We start from the raw sequence: 23,151 nt of genomic DNA on the forward strand, positions 1-23,151 counted from the left end.
GACAGTACAGGGATTGAACTCTGGACTGTGGTGTTATCAGCACCATGCTCTAACCAACTGAGTTAACCAGCTAGCCCCCCATTGACTGAAGAAGCTAGTTAATTGTCCTATAAAATGCTACATAATCTGGATTTGTCTGATTACTTCCTTGTGCTGCTATTTCATTTAACTTAGTCCCCTCTACCCTGTATTTCCAAAATAGAAGTTGTTTCTAAAGACTTTAGGTTCAGATTCAACTCATTTTGACAAGAATACATCATAGTTTCATATTGCACTATATCAGGAGAATATAATATCTGTTGTCCCGCTTTTAGCAATGTCACAATTGATCAGTGGGTTCAGGCATTGTCATTCTGATCCTTCCATTGTAGTTTCCCATCAACTTCCACCTAATGGTTTTAGCAGTCATTGATGTTCACTGCCTATAATCCATTATTTCATTAGGAGCTACAAAATAGTGGTTTTCCTAATTTTAGCATTCTTTCTGAATCTATTAGCTGTAATTATTCTATAAGAGAAATTTTCTCTCATCAACTGTTTGGTTACTGTCAAATACAATTTGTAAAGAGAGCCAAAATAAATGTTTGATTCTTTCCCTTTATAAATTTTCAGAGAGTGATAAGTTGAAATCAAGCAGCCTTCAGTGATCACTAATACTTTTTTTCCTTTTTCTTAAATATGCGAAACTTATGAACTTTTTAATATAACCGATATGTTTCAATGAATCTCAGTTATTCTTTTTGATGCTTATATTATCCTACCCTTGGTCATTGGAAGTCCCTTCAAGTTTGCTCCTATATTAATTTTTATAACACCCTTGGTTTCTGACACAAGAGGATGTGCCAAGTCCATCTGGTATATTTTCTGCCCCCAACCTAGAATCAGCCATTTTCCCCAAGTAGCCCTGGTTCTTTTTAGTGAGAAATTATATTAAGAGATCATAATCTGGGTGCTAGCGGTGTTCTTTGCTATTGATTTGACATTGTTTTTTAAGTCTTTTCTGTGGATATAACCAGGAAATGTGTATTTTTAAGGAAGAATAATGAGTTCATAATGATATTTTCAATTAAAATTTAGATTGTAAGATTTTTACTTTAATTTTATATTTGAATCTCTTTTATCTTAAAATTTTGGTTCCTAACAAATTGGATCTCCTATTTTTATTAATACCATTTTTATGTTCTTATTAGATTAATATAGTGCTGAAATTAACACATTTACCTCCTCTGCCAAGTTATGGTCTTGATCTTTGTGAGTTTCCACTTGATTATACATCTCAAAGATTTTATATGATGCAAGGGATTGTGATCGCAATGACAACTGTAACCAAGTATACACAAGGTGCGAGATTCCTTTGTTCAGATGAAGCATGTCCTCTCTCAAAAGGTAAATATTAAAATGTAACAGAACATTAAGCAATTTATTGTTTAATCCTAAATTGTGTTTACAATTAGTTATAAAACGCTCACAAAGTGGAAAGAATGTAATAAAATTTGGTATCTCCTAATGTTTATGTTTACTCTGCACAATATTGAAATACATTCTCCTTTTTACCCCCCTTCCCCCTAATTTAACAAGTGCTCCTATGTTACTGAAGAACCTGTTCTTCTCACACATTGTTTCATGACTGTTTACTCATGCTTTTCCCTCTTCAACTAATGTCCTCTCTCAACACTTTGCCTTAACTTCAGTCCTCCTCCATGACATCTTTTCCTTTTAACCCCACCTCTCAGGGGTTTAGATTCCCCTTTTTTCTTTTGGAACACCCTGCAAATGAATGCTGCATACTGAAATGATCTGTTTTTCATTGCCACGTGTAGAAATTGTGTGTCTAAGCATTCATATTATCAGTGCCTTTGCACAGTGCCTAGTAAGGAACAGCCATGCAATAGTGTTAATTGAGCTACTCTGAACCCAAGTGCAAAATTGAATTAAATATACTGTGAATTAAACCTCTTTTAATGGATAGAAAATAGATAACTAAATCTGAAAGCAAATTTTGTTTACCACTGTTTTCTTTCAGGATTTCAGTATATAAGAGTGCATGTGCCTGGTGCTACAGAATCTGCAACTGTAAGAAACGACTTTTTGTGTAATCTGTGTGCATCTTCACTTCAAGAAGACAGAAAATTTAGAGTACTTGGTGGTAAAATGCATTTATATTTTGTAATTACAATTTTTAAAATAGTGTCTAATATTTTGATGTGGAAATTAAATTGAATATAGATTCTAATAACTAATTCATTTTTTCTCTTTGCCTTAAGATAAACAGATAGTTGAAATAATTACCACAAAGGCACTTCATGCTTTTCAAGGATATTCTAACAACCAGCCATTTAGGTTTCAATCTCTTACAATTTTCCTAAGAGGTAAATTGAACTCAAAATAAATTGCTATAAAATATGTAATCAGCTTGTCTGTGTTTATATATTATAAATGGTACTTCTGTAGCTTAAGAAATACATCTTATTATTCTTGAGTGTCTTAAGAGAGACATATTCAACTAATGTATCAATTATTCATTCAGTCATACAACACTTACTTTAAATGATATTAGCACCCACTATATTCAAAGCATTGTGCTTGTCCCAGGGTCACAGTTATTTTAAAATAATGATCTGTCATCATTCTGTGTGTGTCTTACATAAATATTGGGGTTATTATTTAGCTCTCTGGAGCTAAAAAGAGAGAGAGAAGAAAAATTATGGAGATCAATGTTTGATCTTCACAGAGAGAAGTTAACCCTTGCTCCTCCTTGTAAACCTTTAATAGCTTTACAGCCAACCAACTTCTGACTGTAGAATGCAGGGTCATAATTTTTAGTATGCTTTTTAAATAAGCTTTGAAGTCGTGCAAAGCTTTGCCCAATCTGTACATGTGAGAAATCTAGTATAATGCAAGTGGGTAGACTTTGTAGATAGGCAGAACTAGATGTGCAAGTCTTTTTTTTTTAATTGGTTATGAATATTCATGAGATACAAAGCCGATTGTCACCTCTCATGCCCAAGATGTGAAGGCCAGATCCATACTGGCAGCATGCCCATTACCACAAATTATGATTGTACCCCGTGTCCCACACCCAATTATCCCCAACCTCCCTCCCATCCCCTTTTGCCCCACTCCACTTTGTATCCTTAGGTATGCTCTCTCCCTCTGCAAGTCCAAACACCACTGTGGTCTTTCTTTCCTTCCTTCTTTCTCTCTTAGCTCCCACTTTTGAGTGAGTACATGCAGTATTTATCCCTCTGTGCTTTGCTTATTTCACTCAACATAAGTTTCTCCAAGCTCATCCATGTTGTTGCAAATGAGAGAATTTCATTCTTTTTTATGGCAGAGTAGTATTCCATGGTGCATATATATGCTTTGTTAAAGTCTTAACCTCTCAGTTTCTTCACATTTAAAGTGGAGATAAGAATACCTATCTTAGGGCCGACCCCGTGGCGCACTCGGGAGAGTGCGGCGCTGGGAGCGCAGCAGTGCTCCCACCGCGGGTTCGGATCCTATATAAGGATGGCTGGTGTGCTCACTGGCTGAGCGCAGTGCGGCCGGTCTCAAAAAGACAAAAAAAAAAAAAAAGAATATCTATCTTACAGTTTGCAATTAGATAATGAATATACGAGTAACTTACATGTATTGTAGATAGTAAAATTATTTTCTTCCCAAATAAAATTATTACTTATAAGGTAATTTTTAACATTCCTTGTCATTTAATGCAAAGGTGTTTCATCTTATATAGAATGATAGTCTTCCTTTTGACTATTATAGGAGAGTATCAAGTTGCTACATCTTGTGCTTCTTGAAGTTAATTCATCATTGCATATAACTAAAAATTTATCAGCAATTAAACTTAGAAAATTTACATTATTAGTGTCACTCCATATTAACATTACACTAAACAAAAGTAAATACTATTAACTCAACTACTGAATTGTTACTGGTTCTGGTTCTTTGAACCATATGATCATATACAAGTTTCATTTAGTGAATACATATTTTCTTCTGTGTTTAATAATTTTAGATGAGTCAGTTAATAAAATGAATATAGGAAGTGAATATAAAATTATTGGAATTCCAACCTGTCTAAAAACCTCACAAACTGCTGTCTGTATGGAAGCAAATAGCATCACTCTTTGCAATCCAAGAGGTAAGGAAATATTAGTATCGTATATTAACAGATACTTAAATTTAAGTCCATTTATTCAACAAATAAATATTGTTTGCCTATGTGGTAGGCACTCTTTTAAGCACTACGGATATAGTTGTAACCAGGACAGTCAAAGTTCCTGCTCTTAAATTATATAGCAGACAGTTAATAAAGATGTAAACTAATCAATAAGACAATTTCAGATAACAAGTGCTATGAAGGAAATAAAACAGGGTAATGTTGTGGAAACTTGCTGGCAGGACTCCTTTCCGAGTGCTAAGCCTTTTAAAAATTTTTTCTTTATAATTAGCGAGGAGAAAAATGTTTGAGGATGCCAAGGGTTAGAGATTAGTCATAGAATTTTTCTATACTTCCCTTTATTTTGTAGCCAAGGCAACTCTAAGTAACTGTTGTGGTCTGAGAAAGAGCTCAATAAAATAGCATCCTTTTCCTCTTCTGAGTTCTGAACAAATCAAGAAATAACACAAAAGATAAAGGCAGGGAGGTCAAAATATCACCTTTATTACTGACAATTTCCTTTAACAACTCCAACATAATTTAGCATTAAGTAATCAAAAGTGGAGAGCAGACCTCCTCTTTTAACTTGGCTCACAAATATCTAAATGTAAGAGACGCTGGTTAAGTCTTCAACAGAGTTGGATTTTTTGGAATCTATAGATATCCATCTATAGTAATAAAGATCCAAGTTGAATTTAAACGCATGTGGACTCTAGATACCTTTACTTATACTGAAAAGAAAAGCTTCTTAAAGGAACAAAAATATTGAAGGGAAAAAGCACTGAGACTGTAGGCAGTTTAGTGATCTTTTTAGTATTTTCTGCTAAGTGTTTCAAGATTTACTAATTTGGTAGCAGAACATGACTTATATGTAGGTGGAAAAGTATGCTTTCATATACTGAACTCCAGAATTAGGCAGATTTAACCACTCTAATGTTAAAATGGCAAGAGCTAGACTAAGGTAGGCCTCTCTTAGTCCACGGACATGGATTAATAGAGGAAATCATTGCTCTGTGATGGCAGCCCATGAGGAAGGAGAATGGGACTGGGGTATGCATGTAGTTAGTTGTTCTTCTTAAACTGACCAATTGGATAAATCACTCATCCCTTTCAGGAGTTGGAGAAAATCTGGAATGTTAGAATATACTATATACTACAGTGCTTTCAAAGTAGTAGAATATAAATATTTCCTTTTAACAGTAACATTTAAATATTTCCCATTCTACTTATTAGCCCCCACTGAAGGTGATATTATTTCAAACATGGAAATACAGCAGCAAACAGTAATACAGGAGCTCCGTAATCTGACTTTGATCACATAGATCTTAAAAGGAGCAGAATAAGGGATTTGCCTGCATCCCGCAGCCAATCTATGTAGACACAGATGACTGCTTCCTTTAATTACATTCTCTGGGATAGAAATAATAGATCAGCATGACCTCCAATCATAATTTGATATCGTTATAAGAATTTGAATATGCATCATAACAACTATAATTTTATAATATTTTAGACAAATGGAATTAAATATCCATAATGTTGTTTTCTTGTTTTAAACCCCGTTCTACTATGTGTATTAATATTTACTTTTAGTTCCTTCAGGAATTAGTGACAACTTCAAGTGTCTCCTCTCCTTGACTTCCTGCTCATGCTGGAAGTTTACAGCAATACTTGCCAATATCTTTGCATCACATATTGTTCCTTCTGGGACTTACAATTTGCTCAAGCTCTGTTTGTTGATGAGTCTAGTACAGACAAGTGACCATAACAAGGAACTGGAAGATTGCCTAGATATTTTAATTATAACAAGTGATACTCTACTTATACACAGGTAAATAAATATGTGTCATAAATTTTAAAAATTATAAATTGGTCACAGATTTGCATAAATCCTTCCCATGAGCATATTATAAGATCAATATTAAAAACAGAAAGGACATTGTTGGGGGGGAGGGGGGGAGGGAGAAGGGAGGGAGGTTTTGGTGATGGGGAGCAATAATCAGCCAAAATGTATATCGACAAAATAAAATTTAAAAAAAAAAAAAAAAAAAGATCAATATTAAAAATTTATCTGAACCAGTATAAGTGTTTAAATCAATGTTTATCAATGAAGTTTGAAACTTTTAAAACATTTCTATGCGATGTTTGCTTTTAATATTCTGAGAATCTAACCACTCAAAATTTCAACCTATTTCCCCACTCAGGCCTTTACAAATAAACGCATCCTTCCCAACCTTCCATTTCCCCCATTCTCTAACTCTATATTTTGCTTTTGTACTTTTTCATTTTTAAATAATTGTCCCCCTAAGAGCCAACAAGCTATTTCCTTATTTTTCTTCAAAATTCCATTCCATAATGTTGATCCACTGCACCCAAATAAGGCTGTTAAAAGTGCCAAAATGACTGTTTTGGGGGGACATCACCCTAACCTAGGAATAAGCCTCTCTACTCAGCATTTTGGGGCTCCCCACTAGCAAGTACCCTTTTTAAAAAAGTGACTTAAATGTTCACAAAGCTAGGAATAAGCTCCTTATATTAATATCTCGTATGTGATTCTAAAACAAAATTAAACTTATAAAATAAATTTAAAATAAATAAAATTCAAATTAACATTAATTTAATTGAATAAATGATATTTTGCTAACATTAAATTGCCACGGACAATGTAAATATGGTGCCAAATGCTACAGACTGCACCAGTTTATTCTTTCTGCTAATGGAGCATGAGAATACAGTATTTGCTTCCTCACAGCTTCTGGATATTATCAAACTTTAAAATTTTGGTGCCTGATGGCTGGAAAATGAAATTTTATTTTAATTTGCATTTCTTTAATTGGGAATAACTTTTATTGTCATTCAGAGCTTATTAGACAGTTGTGTTATTTTTCTGTGAACCTCCTACTCTTGATCATTGTCTATTTTTCTATTGTTTATCTATATCTTATTGATTTGTGATGCCTGTTGTAAACAAAGGCCTTTGTCTCTTTTCCTGTTTTTCATTAACCTTTTGACTTTTCTTATGGTATTTGGGACTGTATGAGAGATTCGGTTTTTTGTTTGTTTTTATGTAAAATTTATATATAGTGAAATATAGTGTAATAAGAAGATCTAATTAAAAACAACCAATGAGTTTTGATAAATGCATATACTCCTATAACCACCACCAGCACAAGATATAAAATATTTCCATCACCCCAGAAATTTCCCTCATTCCCTCTTCCAATCAGTTCCTATCTCCACAAGTGATTTTTCTCACCACAGATTTATTTTACTGTTCTTGAATTTTTTATAATGGAATTATATGGTGCATACTCTTTTGGGTCTAGTCTCTTTCACTCAACATAATGTTTTTGAGATTGATACAGTTGTGTACCTCTGTAGTTCATTGTTTTTATTGATGAGTAATATTCCATTATATCAATACACCACTATTTTTTATCCGTTCTCTTAGCGGTGGACATTGGGTTTTGCGTGTTTTGACTATTATGAATAAAGTTGCTGTGAACATTCTTGTACAAATCCTTTTTTGGACATGTATTTTCATTATTTGGGTAAATACCTAGGAATGGAATAGCTGGGTCATAAGTTATCTTTAACTTTATAAGAAACTGCCAATTTTCCAAAGTGGTTGTACCATTTTGCATTCCTCCCCACAGTGTAAGAGTTCCACTTGTTCCCACATTCACCAATATTTGGTGTTGTTAGTCTTTTTCATTTCCCTGATGACTACTGATTTGACCTCTGTATCCTGTGCTTATTGGCTACTCGTATATCTTCTTTTATGAAGTGTCACTTTAAGTCCTTTGATCACCTTCTAGCGAGGTTGTTCTGGATGCATGTCCTTTGCCACATATATGTATTATGAAATTTTTCTTCTAGTCCAAAGCTTGTGTTTCTAAATTTTCTTAAAGTAGTCTTTGATGAGCAGACTTTTTACTTTTTATGAAGTTCTATTTATTGTTTTCTATTATGTTTAGTGTTTTCTGGTTTCTGTTTAAGAAACCTTTGCCTACTGCAAGTTCATGAAGATATTCTTTTATGTTTTCTTCTAGAAGCATTATAGTTTTAGCTTTTATATTAGTTAGGTCTGTTATCTATCTCAATTTAACTTTTGTATATGGTGTGAGATAGGAATTAAGGTTAATGTTTTTCTTATGCATTTATCCAATTTTTCCACACCATTTGTTAATAAAAAGACTTTCCTTTCCCTGTTGAATTGTTTTGGTACAATTGCTGAAAATCAATTGTACTGGGTAGCAACTGGGTATAAAATTGAACTGGGTGTAAATCCATTTGAAATCTCTTTTCTGTTACTTTGATCTATTTGTTTATACTTAATGCCAATATTACACTCTGTGATTATTATAGCTCTATGTTCAGTCTTGAAATCAGGTGATGTGACTTTATTCTTCATTTTCAAGATTTTTAAAAGCTATTTTAGACCCTTTGCATTTTCTTATAAAGTTTAGAATCAATATGTTAATACCAACCTCCCCACCAAAGAAAAAGCCTTTAAGGATTTTAGTAGGAACTGCATTTGACCTATAAATCAATTTCAGGGACAATTTACATCTTCACAATATTGAAGTTTCCAATCCATGAATATGATATATCTCTCCATTTATTTATATCTTTAATTTCTCTCAGCAATGTTTTGTAAAGGTCATGCATATATTTTGTTAAATTGATTCCAAAATGTCTGATACTTTTATGCTATTAAAAATGTTAGTGTTTTCTTGATTTCATTTTTATTTGCAGTATAGAAATACAAATAAATACATAGAAATACAATTAATTTTTGTATTTTAACTTTGTATTCTGTGACCTTGCATCAGTAATTTTAAAAATTCCTCAGCTGATTCCAATGTGTAGCCAAGCTTGAGGCTCATTGTTCCATGTCTCTAGGTTCTCAGCCTGGCTGCATATTAGAATCACCTGGGAGAATTTTTAAAAACTATTTATAGGGCTGGCTGGTTAGCTAGCTTGGTTAGAGCATGGTGCTGCTAACATCAAGGTCAAGGGTTTGGATCCCCTTACCAGTCAGCCACACACACACACACACAAATATATATATTTATATATGAACTGTTTCTCTCCCCCAGAGATTCAATTTAAGTGGGGCTTGGTATTGAGATTTGTTAAAAGCTTTCCAGGTTATTTTAATATGGGCTAGGGTTTAGAACCATTGCTCTATGGGCTTGCAAAAATTTCTTTCTAAATATCGCTCCCACATTTTATATTTTTTCAGATTAATGTCCAAATTTCTTGGAATGGCACATACACTAGATGTATTTTATAGTGTCTAGCTATCCACATCTAAGGGATACTGCCTCACCCTCTTTTGCATTTCATGATTATGTCTGCTAATTATAGTTGATTGTACCAGCCAAGTATAATTTATGGGGCAAGGATTTGAAAACTAAGCTAACATAATCATATTCCTTTCTCAGAATTTAAATTTGAGAAATAAAGAGACTGAGGCAATTAGCAAAGAGGTTAGAAATCAAAAGGATTTATCAAGAATTGCCATGATACAGAGGTGGCAGGGATAGTCGTCATGGGACATTGGCAAGCCCTGTGCAAAAATTCTGAATAAGCAAAGACAGCAATCCATAAAAAGAGGAAGACCCAGTTTAGATGTTATCTCTCTGTAGATTTCTCTGACTCCCTTCCAGGAAAAAATAATACTCCCTTATTCTCCAGACGTTTATTTTAGTATTTATCACAAAGTGTCTTCATTTTTTATGTCTCTCATTCTAGGCTGTGAGCTTTCCAAGTTAAAGACCAAGTCTCATATATGTTTTTATCCATAGCACATACCTGGTATACCACAGCTGCTCAATAAACATGGAATCAAACTAAACTTAATTGTGTAGCTGTTAACACAGTATGACTTCTGAAAATCAAATATTAAATAATAGACATGAATAATTTATTTTTCTCCCCCTAGGCTTTTGAATTTTAGCATAAATCTTGTTCCTCGTGGTATACGTCATCCAGTCTCTACTGAAATTTTTCCTACACTGTCCAGGAATAAGTATGGAACTGGAGCGGTTAGCATTCAAGCTGGCAGTGCTTTGCTAGCTAAAGGTGGTATCTGCTTTATAGGAGACTTGGCTTCACACAAAAAGGATAAACTTGAACAGCTTCAATCAGGTAAACAATATTTTTTAAAATTAATTTTTACCTGTTTAACCTACAGTTCTATCAGTGTCCAAGAGTTACTTAACAGTTAAGATGATATTGCACATATTTTAGGAATTGAGAAATTATGTTAAATACCATGTCTCATTTCAGTTTTATAAAAAAAACAGGAATTTAATGTGCAAATACACTATTTTAACCTTTGCTCTCAGTTGTGCTAACATATGAGTTTGTATTGGGCCAGATTTATTTCCTCTTTTTGTCTTAATACATTAACTAGGACTTCCAGTACAATGTTGAAAAGCATTAGTAAGAGGGGATCTCCTTGCCTTATACCTGATCTTAGTGGGAAAGCTTCAAGTTTCTCACCATTAAGTATGATGTTAGCTGTATATTTTTTGTAAATGTTCTTTGTCAAGTTGAGGAAGTTCTTTTCTATTCCTAATCTGCTGAAAGTTTTTTTTATCACAAGTGAGTGTTAGATTTTGTCAAAGGCTTTTTCTGCATCTATTAATATGATATTATGATTTTCTTTTAGCCTGTTGATGTGATGGATTACATTAACTGATTTTTGAATGTTGAACCAGCCTTGCATACCTGGGATAAATCCCACTTGGTTGTGGTGTATAATTCTTTTTTGGGGTTGGGGGGAGAGGGAGTGGCTGGCCAGTATAGGGATCCAAAATAATTCATTTCATACATTGTTGGATTGTTGGATTTGATTTACTAGTATTTTGTTGAGGATTTTTTCATCTATGTTCCTGAGAGATATTGGTCTGTAGTTTTCTTGTAATGTCTTTGTCTGGTTTTGATATTAGGGTATATTGCTGGTTGGGCCAAATTTATAACTAACAAGGATATGGACGACTATGGACCAGGCAAAGAGCATCAAGGCCTTGCCTTATTGGCATACCAGCATAATTGTGCAAGAATGCTCAAAGAACATAGAATATTGCTTCATCCTACAAGAGAATACAGAAATAGACCCACATTAATATGATCAATTGATTTTTGAACATAGCACCAAAGCAAGTCAATAAGGAAAGGAGCTTTTTCAACAAATGATGGTGGAACAACTGGCTGTGTATATGGAAAAAATTAATCTCAGTTCATACCTCACAACTATACACAGTAATTAATTTGAGATGAATCATAAACCTAAATGAAAAGAACTTAAACTATAAAGCTGCTGTTAGAAGAAAACATAGGTATCTCCATGACCTAGGGTAGGCAAAAATTTCTTAGACAGGACCCAGATAACACTAAACATAAAATAATTGATAAATTGAGCTTAATCAGAACTAAAAAGTTATATACGTCAAAATGCCCCATTAAAAAAAATAGGCAAGCAAAGAAAAATAAAATAATTGCAATACATATATCTGACGTAGGATATTTAACCAGAACATGGAAATAATTTCTGTAAGTCAATAACTTAAAAAACAATCCAGCAAAATACTCGAATAATGATTTTACACAGGAAGATATATAAAATGACCAATAAGCACATGAAAGAGTGCTGAACATCATTAGTCATCAGGGAAATGAAAATAAAAACCACGGTGGGATACCAATACTCATGTACTAGCAGGCTGGCTTCACAGGTGTGGAACAAATACAGCTGCACAGAACTGCTGCCCCCTGTCCCCCCACCCCATCTCCCGAAGAGCCTGGCATTTGGTTTAAAACTCTGCTGTCACCATTTTCAAATTTTTAATAATTTTATCTTTGAACTTGTGTTTTGTAAGGAAGTCCAATGAGACAATGGAGCTTGAATGTGAGCAGAGGGGATGCATGCATGTGTGTATCTACCGTGTCTTGCCACACTATTTCATATATTGCATCACTAGGCAGCTTCAATAACACATTTAATTTGTACTCACTTTGATTCTCAGTGGACTTCCATGCACTGTGGGTGCACTACAATTCAGTGCTTATATTCCATATCATCACATCTTCAACTGAGTAAGGGGGCATTAATAGCCCTAAGAGGCCATGCTTTCTGTTTGAACCAGACTTTCTTCTATTTTTTTTCTTTTTGGCAGCTGGCCAGTCTGGGGATCTGAACCCTTGACCTTGGTGCTTCTAATGCAGAAACAAGGCAATGGCATTTTAAGAGACAAAACCAAAGAACTCTGTCATATCCTTTCTTACTCAGTTACTTCCCTGTACTTGCCCACCACGTATGCTGAAAATGATACAGGAGGAAAGGAAGAGATAGGGCATCCCATACTTTTTGTCCTTTCAGTCCTTCCTCACTCATCAGTAAGATGAAGTCAGAGTGTTGGTAAAATGTGTGCATATCAAGAAGTGAAATAAAAACAGTTTTGTGCAGCATTTACACTGTTCTGGTAAGAACAAAATACATACGCATGTACAAAATACTAGTGGTTCCAAAAATGAGATAAATGCTCATATATTTGCATTTAAGACTAGTATTGAACAATGTAAAGATAAAAGATATAATTCATGCCAATAAATTAAAATTTTAATTTTTCTTTATTTAGAATGGTAAGTACTAAAACTACATTTTTGTATCAGCTTTATTGAGATTCATACGTCATACATTCACCCTCTTAAAGTGTACAGTTCAGTGCTTTTTATAAAATTCGCAGTTGTGCAACCATTACCCCTATCTTATTTCAGAATATTTTCATCACTCCAAAAGGAAACTCTATACCCATAAGCAGTTACCTCCAAAGTTCCACCTCCCTCCCAGTCCCTGGCAACCACTAATTGCTTTGTTTCTTTGGATTTACCTATTCTGGACATTTCATATACATGGAATCATACAATAGGCCTCTAGGACTGGCTTCTTTCACTTAGCATAATATTTTCTTTCTTTTTTTTTTTTTTAAAGATAACTGGTAAGGGGATCTGAACCCTTGACTTGGTGTTGTCAGCACCACGCTCACCCAGTGAGCAAACCGGCCATCCTTATATGGGATCCGAACCCGTGGCCTTGGTGTTATCAGCACCGCACTCTCCCAAGTGAGCCACAGGCCAGCCCCAACAGCATAATATTTTCAAGTTCCATCCATGTTGTAGCATGTATTACTACTTCCTTTTTTTTTATTGTGATAAAATGCAATATTGTAAAAGTTACCATTTTAACTACTTTTAAGTGTACAATTCAGTGGCCTTAAGTACATTCACGATGTTAACTATCATTAGTCCATTTCAAAACCTGTTTCATCATCCCAAACAGAAACTGTTACCTACTAAACAATAAGTCCCTATTTTTCCCTTCCCCCAGCTCCTGACAGCCTCTATTCTACTTTCCGTCTCTATGAATTTGCCTCTTAGTAGAATTTCATTTTTTTTATGACTGAATAATATTCAGTTGTATATATACCACCTTTAAAAAAACTCCATTCATCTTTGATGGACACTTGGGTTGTTTCTACCTTTTAGTTATTGTGAATAATGCTGCTATGAACATTGGTGTTTGAATTCCTGCTTTCAACTCTCTTGTGTATATACCTAAAAGTGGAATTGTTGGGTCATATAGTAATTTTATGTTTAACTTTTTGAGGAACCACCAAACTTTTCCACAGTGGCCGCACCATTGTATATTCCGACCAATAACTCACGAGGGATACAATTTCTCCATATCACACCTATTATATTTTATATTAAATATTTTTGAAGGGTAAAGCTTTCTACATTAATACTCTTAAAAGCAGCATTTTTCCTGCTTTTTGAACATGAAGTCCAGATTTTCATTTTATACCACTAGGCCCCACAAATTAAGTAACTGACCCTGCCTACTAGAATAGCAAAAATTTAAAAGATTAACAACAAAAAACTTTGTTGAGGGTGTGGAGCATCTGAAATTCTCATGTACTGCTGGTGGGAGTATAAAATGGTACAACCATTCTACAAACTGCTCTGGCAGTTTTTATTAAGTTAAATATATGTTTACCCTGTGACCCAAGAGAAAGATAAATATGTACACAAAAGACTTTATCATCATGAATGAAAGATTAATTTGAAAACTATTTGGGAGGGAAAATCCTAGCAATAGGATTAAATCATAGACTGAATGGTTACAGAGGTGAAGGAAGGTTAGAAAGGGGATTAGGATGTTTCCAAATTTCTTGTTTGGGTTTTAAGTGGACAGATGGTGATGCCACAGATTGTGGATAAAGAACACAAAATCACTGGGGGTTGGGGGGTGATGAATTTGGTTTTGAACATGTTGAATATGAGATATATTTTCCCTCAGTCATTATAGTTCATATTCTGTCTTCTCCTCTCACTTTACATGGTTGACCCACTTATACTTTCTATTATTTTTATCCCCCACATAAAAGAACATTGCTTAATTCAGCCTCCTTTGTAAGCCTGCACTATATGACCAATCTCCTACCTTCTGCCTAGTCCACCCAGATGCCCATCCACAATCCAGCTATATGCTTTGGATTCCCGGTTCTCATCAAATCGTGAGACACATAAACATTCAATTTTCTTTTTGCCTTGTTCTTTCTATGGTAGATGCTCTTAGCTGTATCTCGCAAAACCAAATTTACTTTTGTCTTTACTATCCAAAGTTTAGACGGCAAAATCCTATATAATAACATTTGTTATTAATCTTTAGATACAGACCAAAATGAACTTAAAATAATAGATGGATAATGTTTTCTGACTTAGTTCTAGAGAGCAGAAGCATTACAGTATACATCCCAGGAAAGAAGTTTGGGGATGACATTGATCAACAAATGACTTTTCAACTTCAGTGCAGTTTTTGGTCTTTTGTTGATGTGGATTCATCTTCAAAGAGAAATGCACAGAAAACTAACACTCTAATTGGTCAGATGGTAAGGTATATGTATATTTTGTTAGAATATGGTTCAGGGAATTTAATCACATATCTTAGTATGTCTTAATGGTTTTGTTATTAACCCATTTCTGTACTCTATCAGGTACTGCAAGTAATAATAACCCAGTTGTTTAAAATTTTTAATGTTTTCTAGTCATGCAAATCAGGTGTCTGCTCAGTAGGAATTACTATTTGAATAGGTAGTTGAGAGTCTTTAATGAATACTGTGTAAGAAAACAGTAAAGAGCAATTTAAAAAAATTGATCTCCACAAAGTTCCCATGCTATACAGGAATTGCTTTAAATCATAGTTAATAATAAATAATAAAAATAATAAAAATAACAAATAATAATAAGTTATATGATTAACTTATAATTAATTATTCCCAAGTTGTGTAAATGCCAGTTTAATATTTGCCTGTTACCTTTTGGTTGGATATAGGATTGCAGTTTGATTCCAGCTAACCTTGTGGAGGCATTTGGATTACTAATTAACTGCAACGAATCATCTCCTTGCTACCCACTTCTTCCTATAGTGCAACATACTTTAAAGAAGGCCATTGATCCTGAAGGGCTTCTTTATGTAGCTTCTAAACAGTTCACAACTGAAGATTTTGAAAAGGTAAAGGTAGATAAAATGGTTACCCAGAATAACAGTACTGATGGAGTTTAGATGTATTGTCCTCCAGAACTCATGCGGAAATCTGGTCCCCAATGTGGCAGTGTTGGGAGCTGTTTGAGTCATGGGGCAGATCCCTCATGAATGGATTAATGCCTTCCCTGGGGGCTGGGAGTAGTGAATGAGTTCTTGCTCTATTAGTTCCCACAAGAGCTGGGTGTTTAAAAGGACCCTGACATCTCCCCTCTCTCTCTTGCTTCCTCTCGACATGTGATCTGCTTGTATGTGCTGGCTGCCTACCACTTTCCACCATGAGTAGAAGCAGCCCAAGGCCCACGCCAGATGCAGCTGTCCCAGAATCGTAAGCAAAATAAACCTTTTTTCTTTATAAATTCCCCAGTCACAGATATTCTGTTATAGCATCACAAAACAGTCTAATACAGAAAATTGGTACCAAGGAGTGGGGTGTTGATATACACATACCTGAAAATGTGGAAGCAGCTTTGGAACTGGGTAATGGGCAAAGGATGGAGGAGTTTGGAGGACTCAGAAGATAAAAAGATGAGGGAAAGTTTGGAACATATTAGAGATTGGTTAAATGGTTGTGACCAGAATGCTGATAGAAATGTGGACAGTAAAGGCCATGCAGATGATCAGGTCTCAGAAATGAGAAACTTATCAGGAATTGGACAAAAGATCACCCTTGCTACACCATAGCAACGAACTTGGCTGAATTGTGTCCATGCCCAAGGACTTTGTGGAAGGTGGGACATAAGAGTTGTGAACCAGAATGTTTGGTGGAAGAAATTTCCAAGCAGCAAAGCACTAAGGAAGCTGCATGGCTACTTGCAACAGCCTATGCTGAGTTATTGCAGAAAAGGCATGATGTAAAGCCAGAATTTAAAAGGGAAGCAGAGCATAAAGATTTGGAAAATTTGTAGCCTGGCCATGTGGTAGAGAAGCAGAGCAGGAGAAAAATGCAAGGGTGAAGCAGATAGACTGGTTACTAAAGACATTAGCTTGGTGATGAGGCAGCCAGATGCTAATAGCCAAGGCAGTGGGAGAAAGACCCTGAAGGCATTTGAGAAATCTGGAAGGGTGCCCCACCCATCACAGGCCCTGAGGCCTCGAAAGACTGAATTGTTCTGGAGGATAGACCTGGGCCTCCACTGCCCTCAGGAACCTGCTCCCTGCATCCCAGCTGCTTTGGCTGGAGCAGTCCTGCCTCAAGTGGCCACAAGTATGGTTTGTGCAGCAGCTCTGGAGAGCACAAGCCAGAAACCTTGGTGGTGTCCATGTCGTGTTAAGTCTGCAGGCCAGCATAACATGAGAGCAGTGGATGCTTGACAGCCTCCACCCAGATTTCAGAGGATGTATGGAAAAGCCTGAGAGCCCAGGTAGAGACCTGCTGCAGGGGTGGAGCCACTGCAGAGGCCATCTACTAGAGCAATGCAGAGCAGAAAAGTGGGGTTGGAACCCCCACAGAGTCCCCACAGGGGAAATGTCTAGTGGAGCTAAGGCAGTGGGGCTACCGCCAGGACCCCAGAACTGTAGGGCCACGGGCAACATGAAACACCAGCCCAGAAAAGCTACAGATACCAGCCCAGTGCCTGGCAGAGGTAGGGATGGGGCTGCCCAAGGCTCTGGGATCCCAGATGCCCCATTGTGCCCTGTTTGCAGTCAAAGAAGTCAAAGAAGATTATTTTGGAGCTTTAAGATTTAAAGTCTGCCCTGCTGGGTTTTGGACTTGTTTGGGGCCTGTTTCTCCTTTCTTCTGTTCTATTCTTCCCTCTTGGGATAGGGATGTGTACCCAATGTCTGTTCCACCACTGTATCTTGGAAGTAGATAAATTTTTTACCGGTTCACAGCTAGAAGGAGTTTTGTCTTTGGTCTCAGATGAGACTTTGGACTTTTAAGTTGGTGCTGCAACAAACTAAGACTTTTGGGACTGTTGGGATTGAATGATTGTATTTTGCATGTGAGAATGACATGAGTTTTGGGAGACCAGGGGTGGGATGATGTAGTTTGGATGTATTGTCCTCATTTTCTGTATTAGTCCATTTTGTGTTGCTATAACAGAATACCTGAAACTGGGTAATTTATAAAGAAAAGTTTATTTGGCTTATGGTTCTGGGACAGCTGCATCTGGCACGGACCTCAGGCTGCTTCTACTTATGGTGGAAAGTGGCAGGCACTGGCGGGTACAAGCAGATCACATGGTGAGAGGAAGTGTGAGAAATGCCCTCACTCGTCCAATGCCAAAGGATGGACACGGAAACACGAGGTACAGCGAAGTGAGACTTTAATGGTGGTCTTACAAGATCAGGTGTCTGTTGGGCAGGCACGTCAGAAATGGTTACATCAAGCTATTTATTCCCTAGTGTGCAAGTCCCTCCCCCAGTTCCTCATTGGCTGAGTACTATGGGGTGTACAGTCTTTCTGGATGTCACCTAAGTTTTATTACTTCCTTATAGGGCATTTATTGTCCCCTTCCCTCTGGCAGAAAGGGGTGGGGCTCAGGACAAGACCGTGAAAAAGGCCCACCAGAAGTCCTGAGGAGGAAAAAGAACCAGGAAGTAAAAAGAACAAGGTGGCCAGCCACCATCTTGAGAAGTCACCCTCAGGGGTTATCACACCACAAGTTAGTCAAGCAACCCTTGTTAAGCTATTCTTGAAAATGAATCACTTAGGCTATTTTCCCACAGGAAGCAAGAGAGAGAGAGGGGGGAGATGCCAGGATCCTCTTAAACAACCAGCTTTCATGGGAACTAATAGAGCAAGAACTCATTCACTACTCCCACCCCCCAGGGAGGGCATTAATCCATTCATGAGGGATCCACTCTCATTACTCAAACAGCTCCCCACACTGCCACGTTGGGGATCAGACTTCCACTTGAGTTCTGGGAGGACGATACATCCAAACTCCCATCAAGTACTCATGTCTCTCAATTTAAATAGAAGTTCCTTTGAGCACCCAATTTTCTTTATTTAGTGTTCTTTTATTCCAATTTGCTTCCAGCTTTAAAAAATTTTAAAGACACTTTATAGAAATTATTTAGGATTATAATTAAACAACTGTGTAAGGAAATGTATATTAAAATGTTACGTTTATTTTTTGAATCACTGTCCAAATCACAATACTTTAAATAATCTCAGTGAGAAGAAAAACCAAAATAGAATTATCTCTGTAGAAAATTATGATGAGGCTGTAGAGATATATAGTTATTTACATTTTATAGACTGTTCAAAGGTATTTTCTTTAAATGAGTGGCTTCAGAGTTCTGACTTTAGGGATAATCTAATGTGACTCATTAACCCATATTAATGTCTTGACATTATGAAAATATGTGGCATGTTCAGAGAACCTGGGAGTAGATGTAATCATTCCATAACTCTTAAAGTTGCTCAGGTATTTACAACTGAAACCCTTTTAACTATTCAGAAATCTGTCCTCAGTAGAGTTAAAAGTACCTGGGTAGGATAGATAAAAGGCAGGGGATATTGAGAATTGGGAGTCCATTGGTCACTAAAATGTTTTTTCATACCTGCCATCCTTGCAAGCATATTGTATGGGTAAAAGGTGTAAAGGTGAGGTGGACTTAAAAATGAATTATGAATATTGTTTATTCATACAGAATAGAAAAAGAATGATATTTATGAAGCAATAAGTTTTTTTTAAGTATATAAGAAAAAGTTGTTAGTCTCTAGGAATAAAGGCACTAAATACAAACTAATGACCCAGAGAAATTTTTGCCAGTTTTTTACTGAAAAACAAACTCTATAGATTTATTAATTAGTCAAGTATTTACTGAATACTTCATATATATGCGCCTACTTCTGTTCTTTTATATTCTCACAGAAATATAAGCTTTCTTTAAATAGTTTATCACTTAATTGAGATAAAAACAAGATACATGAAATGATTAAGGAACAATGTATAGTGCTAAGCTGAGTGGTACTAACTATAAGTATTTTAGGAATTCAGAAAGGAAGGTATCAGTGTAGCATGCAAGAGTTGGGAAGACTTCATGGAGGTGGAACTTTTACTTGGGCTTTAAGAAAAGGTAAAATTTAGATGGCAGGAAGGATGGGTGTTCTAAACAGAAATAAAAGGAGCACATATATAAAAGCAGAAATTAGTACACATGAAAAACTATGAGAAGACCAGCTTGACTGCTGCAAAATTTGTACTATGGAGTCAGAGGAATTTAGCAAATTTACAGTAAGCCTTGAAGTTCAGGCAGAAGAGTTTATAGTTGATTTATCAGACTGCAGAGAACAATTGTAGACTTTTATTAGGCAAGTGAAATACTAAAAATGTTTTCTGTGGAAGATAAATCTGTTCATCACACAAATCAGAGTGGATCGAATTTGTTGCAGGCTGGGCTCTCCAGAGTTCTCTTCTATCAATACCTGTGGAAGGGAGAAGGAAGTGGAACTAGGCAGAGAGAGAAGTCAAGCTGTGATACAGGACAATGTCAACTTCTGCTGGCCCCGCAGGGAGCTCTGGAGACCCACCAGTGTTGTCCCGCTTTGCACCAAAATGGAGGGCCTTTATAAAGTCCTCCTTCACTTCTGCCTCAGTAGGTCATATGATGTGGGCTGTTCTGAGACAATCCTTGAAGGGGCTGATCACTGGAAGCCATCACTCCCAGTAGTTGGGACAACAAGTTCTTTTCTGAAGGGGGATATAGGTGGCACATTATCATGCCACAATAGTATAGAACATAGAGAGGGCTATTGATATTATTAATAGTATTATCATACAGTTCTGAAGGAGAGAATTGTGGAGTATAAGGAGAGTAAAGAAGGTAGGACATATCCAATCTAGGACATATACATATACTTTTTTAAATGTTATATTTAAAATATAAAAATTAAAGTTAATAGCAACCTTATTATAGTTAATTTTTGGTTCCATGAGTTGAAAAAGCAGAAAACAACTAGAATGGTGAAAAATCTGGAAATTATGTCATAGAGTAAAGAGTTAGGAACTGGGAATCACTGAGTCAGAAAGAAAAAAGCACAAAAGTCAGAAAACAGTGATAACCATTGTGCTGAAGAATTATTCTCTACCCAAATTTTAATGAATCTCGAAGGCACCTTCACAGTAGTTAACACAGTGCCTCCCTCATTGCAAGTATTTAGTCAAATGTTCTTTAAAAGGAAGGAAGGGAAGTAAGCAGGGCAAGTAGCTCTAAGGCCAATGAGAGAAAGTTGGAAGGAAATAAACTGTCAAAGAAATAAAGCTATTCAAAAGGGAAATGAGCTTCTGAGGGAGGTGAGCAAAGACATATTAGTCATTCAAACACACTGCACAGAACATTTCCGCACTGCGTGGGAGTTTATTCTAGGTAAACTATAATAATCTTTACAAGTATAAGACTATGATTTAAAGTGCTCAGTTACTTTGGGACTGCCCCAGATATTTACTAAATTTTTATGTAAAGAAATATGCAAACTTTAAAAAATGTCAATATACTTCGGATTTTTGTTATACAGATCTTGTAATAAAGCTTGAATCTCTTAAATTTTTTCACATTTTTAATTTAGCTACTGGCTTTTGCAAAGAATTTGAACGTAGAATTCAGCTTGGAGGCAGAAAGAATGATTCATGGCTATTATTTAGCAAGTCGCCGAGTCAGAACAGATTCTATATGTGGATCAAAATTGTCAGCATCTGCATTAAAATATTTGTACGTATTCCATTCAAGACTTTAAAGCCAATAATGACTTTTAATGATGTGTTTAATTAACTTATTTATCTTTATTTTATTTGTTTCTCTGTTTGTTTGCTGCTTGGTTGGTTTATAATTTATCTTTTGTTCCAAAAGAATTTGAGGTGGCTTAACAATTCCTTTTCTAATATTGTTACATTATTTAAACCTCCAATAACTATTTTCACTGAATTAATTTGTATTGAATCCCCTGTATGAGAAGTGTCTGAGAAAAGTGTACTGATTTCAAATGAAAATGATTATTGTAACAAATATAGCTGTTTATATTCCAGGTATTTCCTAGATGGACTTAGAAAAAATTCTTAAGTATATTGTTGCTTGTACTATTAAATACTTTAATAGACTACTGTTCCTTGAAAAGTTAAAGAAACTAATTTTTATTATAAAAGTAAAGTGTGGACATTTTAAAAAATATTAAATGATGAGTAAAGTATCTTGCTAACTTTACCCATTCCAACTCTACTCCCCAGAGATAATCACGGTTAAAAGTTTTTATGTATCCTTCCAGAAATTATCCACTCAATTATTAGCATATACATATATGTAATTTAAATATGATATATACATTTAAAAAATGTTATATATTTTAAAATGAATGTTATATGAACATATATATAAGCATATAAATGTTTTTTTATATAGATATACTGTTTTTGTCCAAATGGAATCATGCATGCACATAAAGAACTACCTCACTCTGTTTTAATAGCTACATCAGTTTCACTTTGCTGTGATGTGTGATGTATGATATGGCTGTACCACAATTTAAACAGTCCCCTATTGATAGACATTACTTCATTTGACATAGTATTAAAGTATAATCTTAAACAAATTATGAAGTAGAACTGGAAGTAAAATAATCCATTAAATAAATAAATATCATATTATAACTGTAATATAAAATAAGACAGATAAAGGACTGGCAAGAAACATCAACTATAGGTCTATAAGGGATAGATATGTTTAGTTTCCCCAACTCTATATTTATTTCATGGAGCTGAAAAAAATGTTAAGCCAAGTTAGAAATCGACTCTTCAGGAAAAAAAAAAAAATCAACTCTTTTAATATTTTTAAATGGTAAACAGAATTATACAATGCTTTCTATTTTCTGAAGCAATATTTAAAATACTCAGATCAAATTATACTGCTTAAAAGCTTTGAAAGTCCTATTTTCTCATATTTTTCCTCTGTAGTAAAAAAATATTCTGTATTTAAACTCACATAGCCTCAGTTTATGTATGACTATACTGATCCAAAAACAAAGCAGAATTAGTTTTAATATGATAACTCTCCTTTTTCACATTGTAGAAATAAATACTGAGTGTGGAAATAGGGTTTATGAAATAATGAAGTAAATGAACCACTACCCAGAAGTGTCATAAACCTTGAATTTTTCTCCCACTTCTATAGACAGGTACCTAATAACACCAACTTTGCTCTTCTAGAGAAGTGGAGCTAAGCAATAAATACTCTATTTCTATTTCCCTGAAAGTTTCCATGCATATTCTATCCTGGTAAACATTTTTAGAAGGAACTTGGATAAAGACATCAGAAACATAATAATGAAATTTTTAAATAAGCTACATTGGAGAGATCATCACAGGCTTGAATTACGATTTTAAGCTAACAAGAAGAAAGTTAGTAAGATAAATTCAATGTCCTCAAT

At 35.2% G+C, this 23,151-nt stretch overlaps 1 protein-coding gene across 1 annotated transcript in view; it reads left to right on the forward strand.

Annotated features, from left to right (window-relative positions):
- MCMDC2 (minichromosome maintenance domain containing 2) overlaps positions 1–23,151 on the forward strand; it is a 32,751-nt gene that overhangs the window by 3,096 nt on the left and 6,504 nt on the right. The window contains exons 5-13 of the mRNA XM_063079999.1: positions 1,191–1,386; positions 2,024–2,146; positions 2,265–2,369; positions 4,019–4,144; positions 5,756–5,993; positions 10,113–10,318; positions 14,960–15,126; positions 15,570–15,749; positions 21,301–21,443. Of these exons, the coding sequence (XP_062936069.1) occupies positions 1,191–1,386; positions 2,024–2,146; positions 2,265–2,369; positions 4,019–4,144; positions 5,756–5,993; positions 10,113–10,318; positions 14,960–15,126; positions 15,570–15,749; positions 21,301–21,443 (1,484 nt within the window). The remainder of the gene's footprint in view (positions 1–1,190; positions 1,387–2,023; positions 2,147–2,264; positions 2,370–4,018; positions 4,145–5,755; positions 5,994–10,112; positions 10,319–14,959; positions 15,127–15,569; positions 15,750–21,300; positions 21,444–23,151) is intronic.

Source organism: Cynocephalus volans, chromosome 15, assembly GCF_027409185.1.
Source record: "Cynocephalus volans isolate mCynVol1 chromosome 15, mCynVol1.pri, whole genome shotgun sequence".
Taxonomy (NCBI): domain Eukaryota; kingdom Metazoa; phylum Chordata; class Mammalia; order Dermoptera; family Cynocephalidae; genus Cynocephalus; species Cynocephalus volans.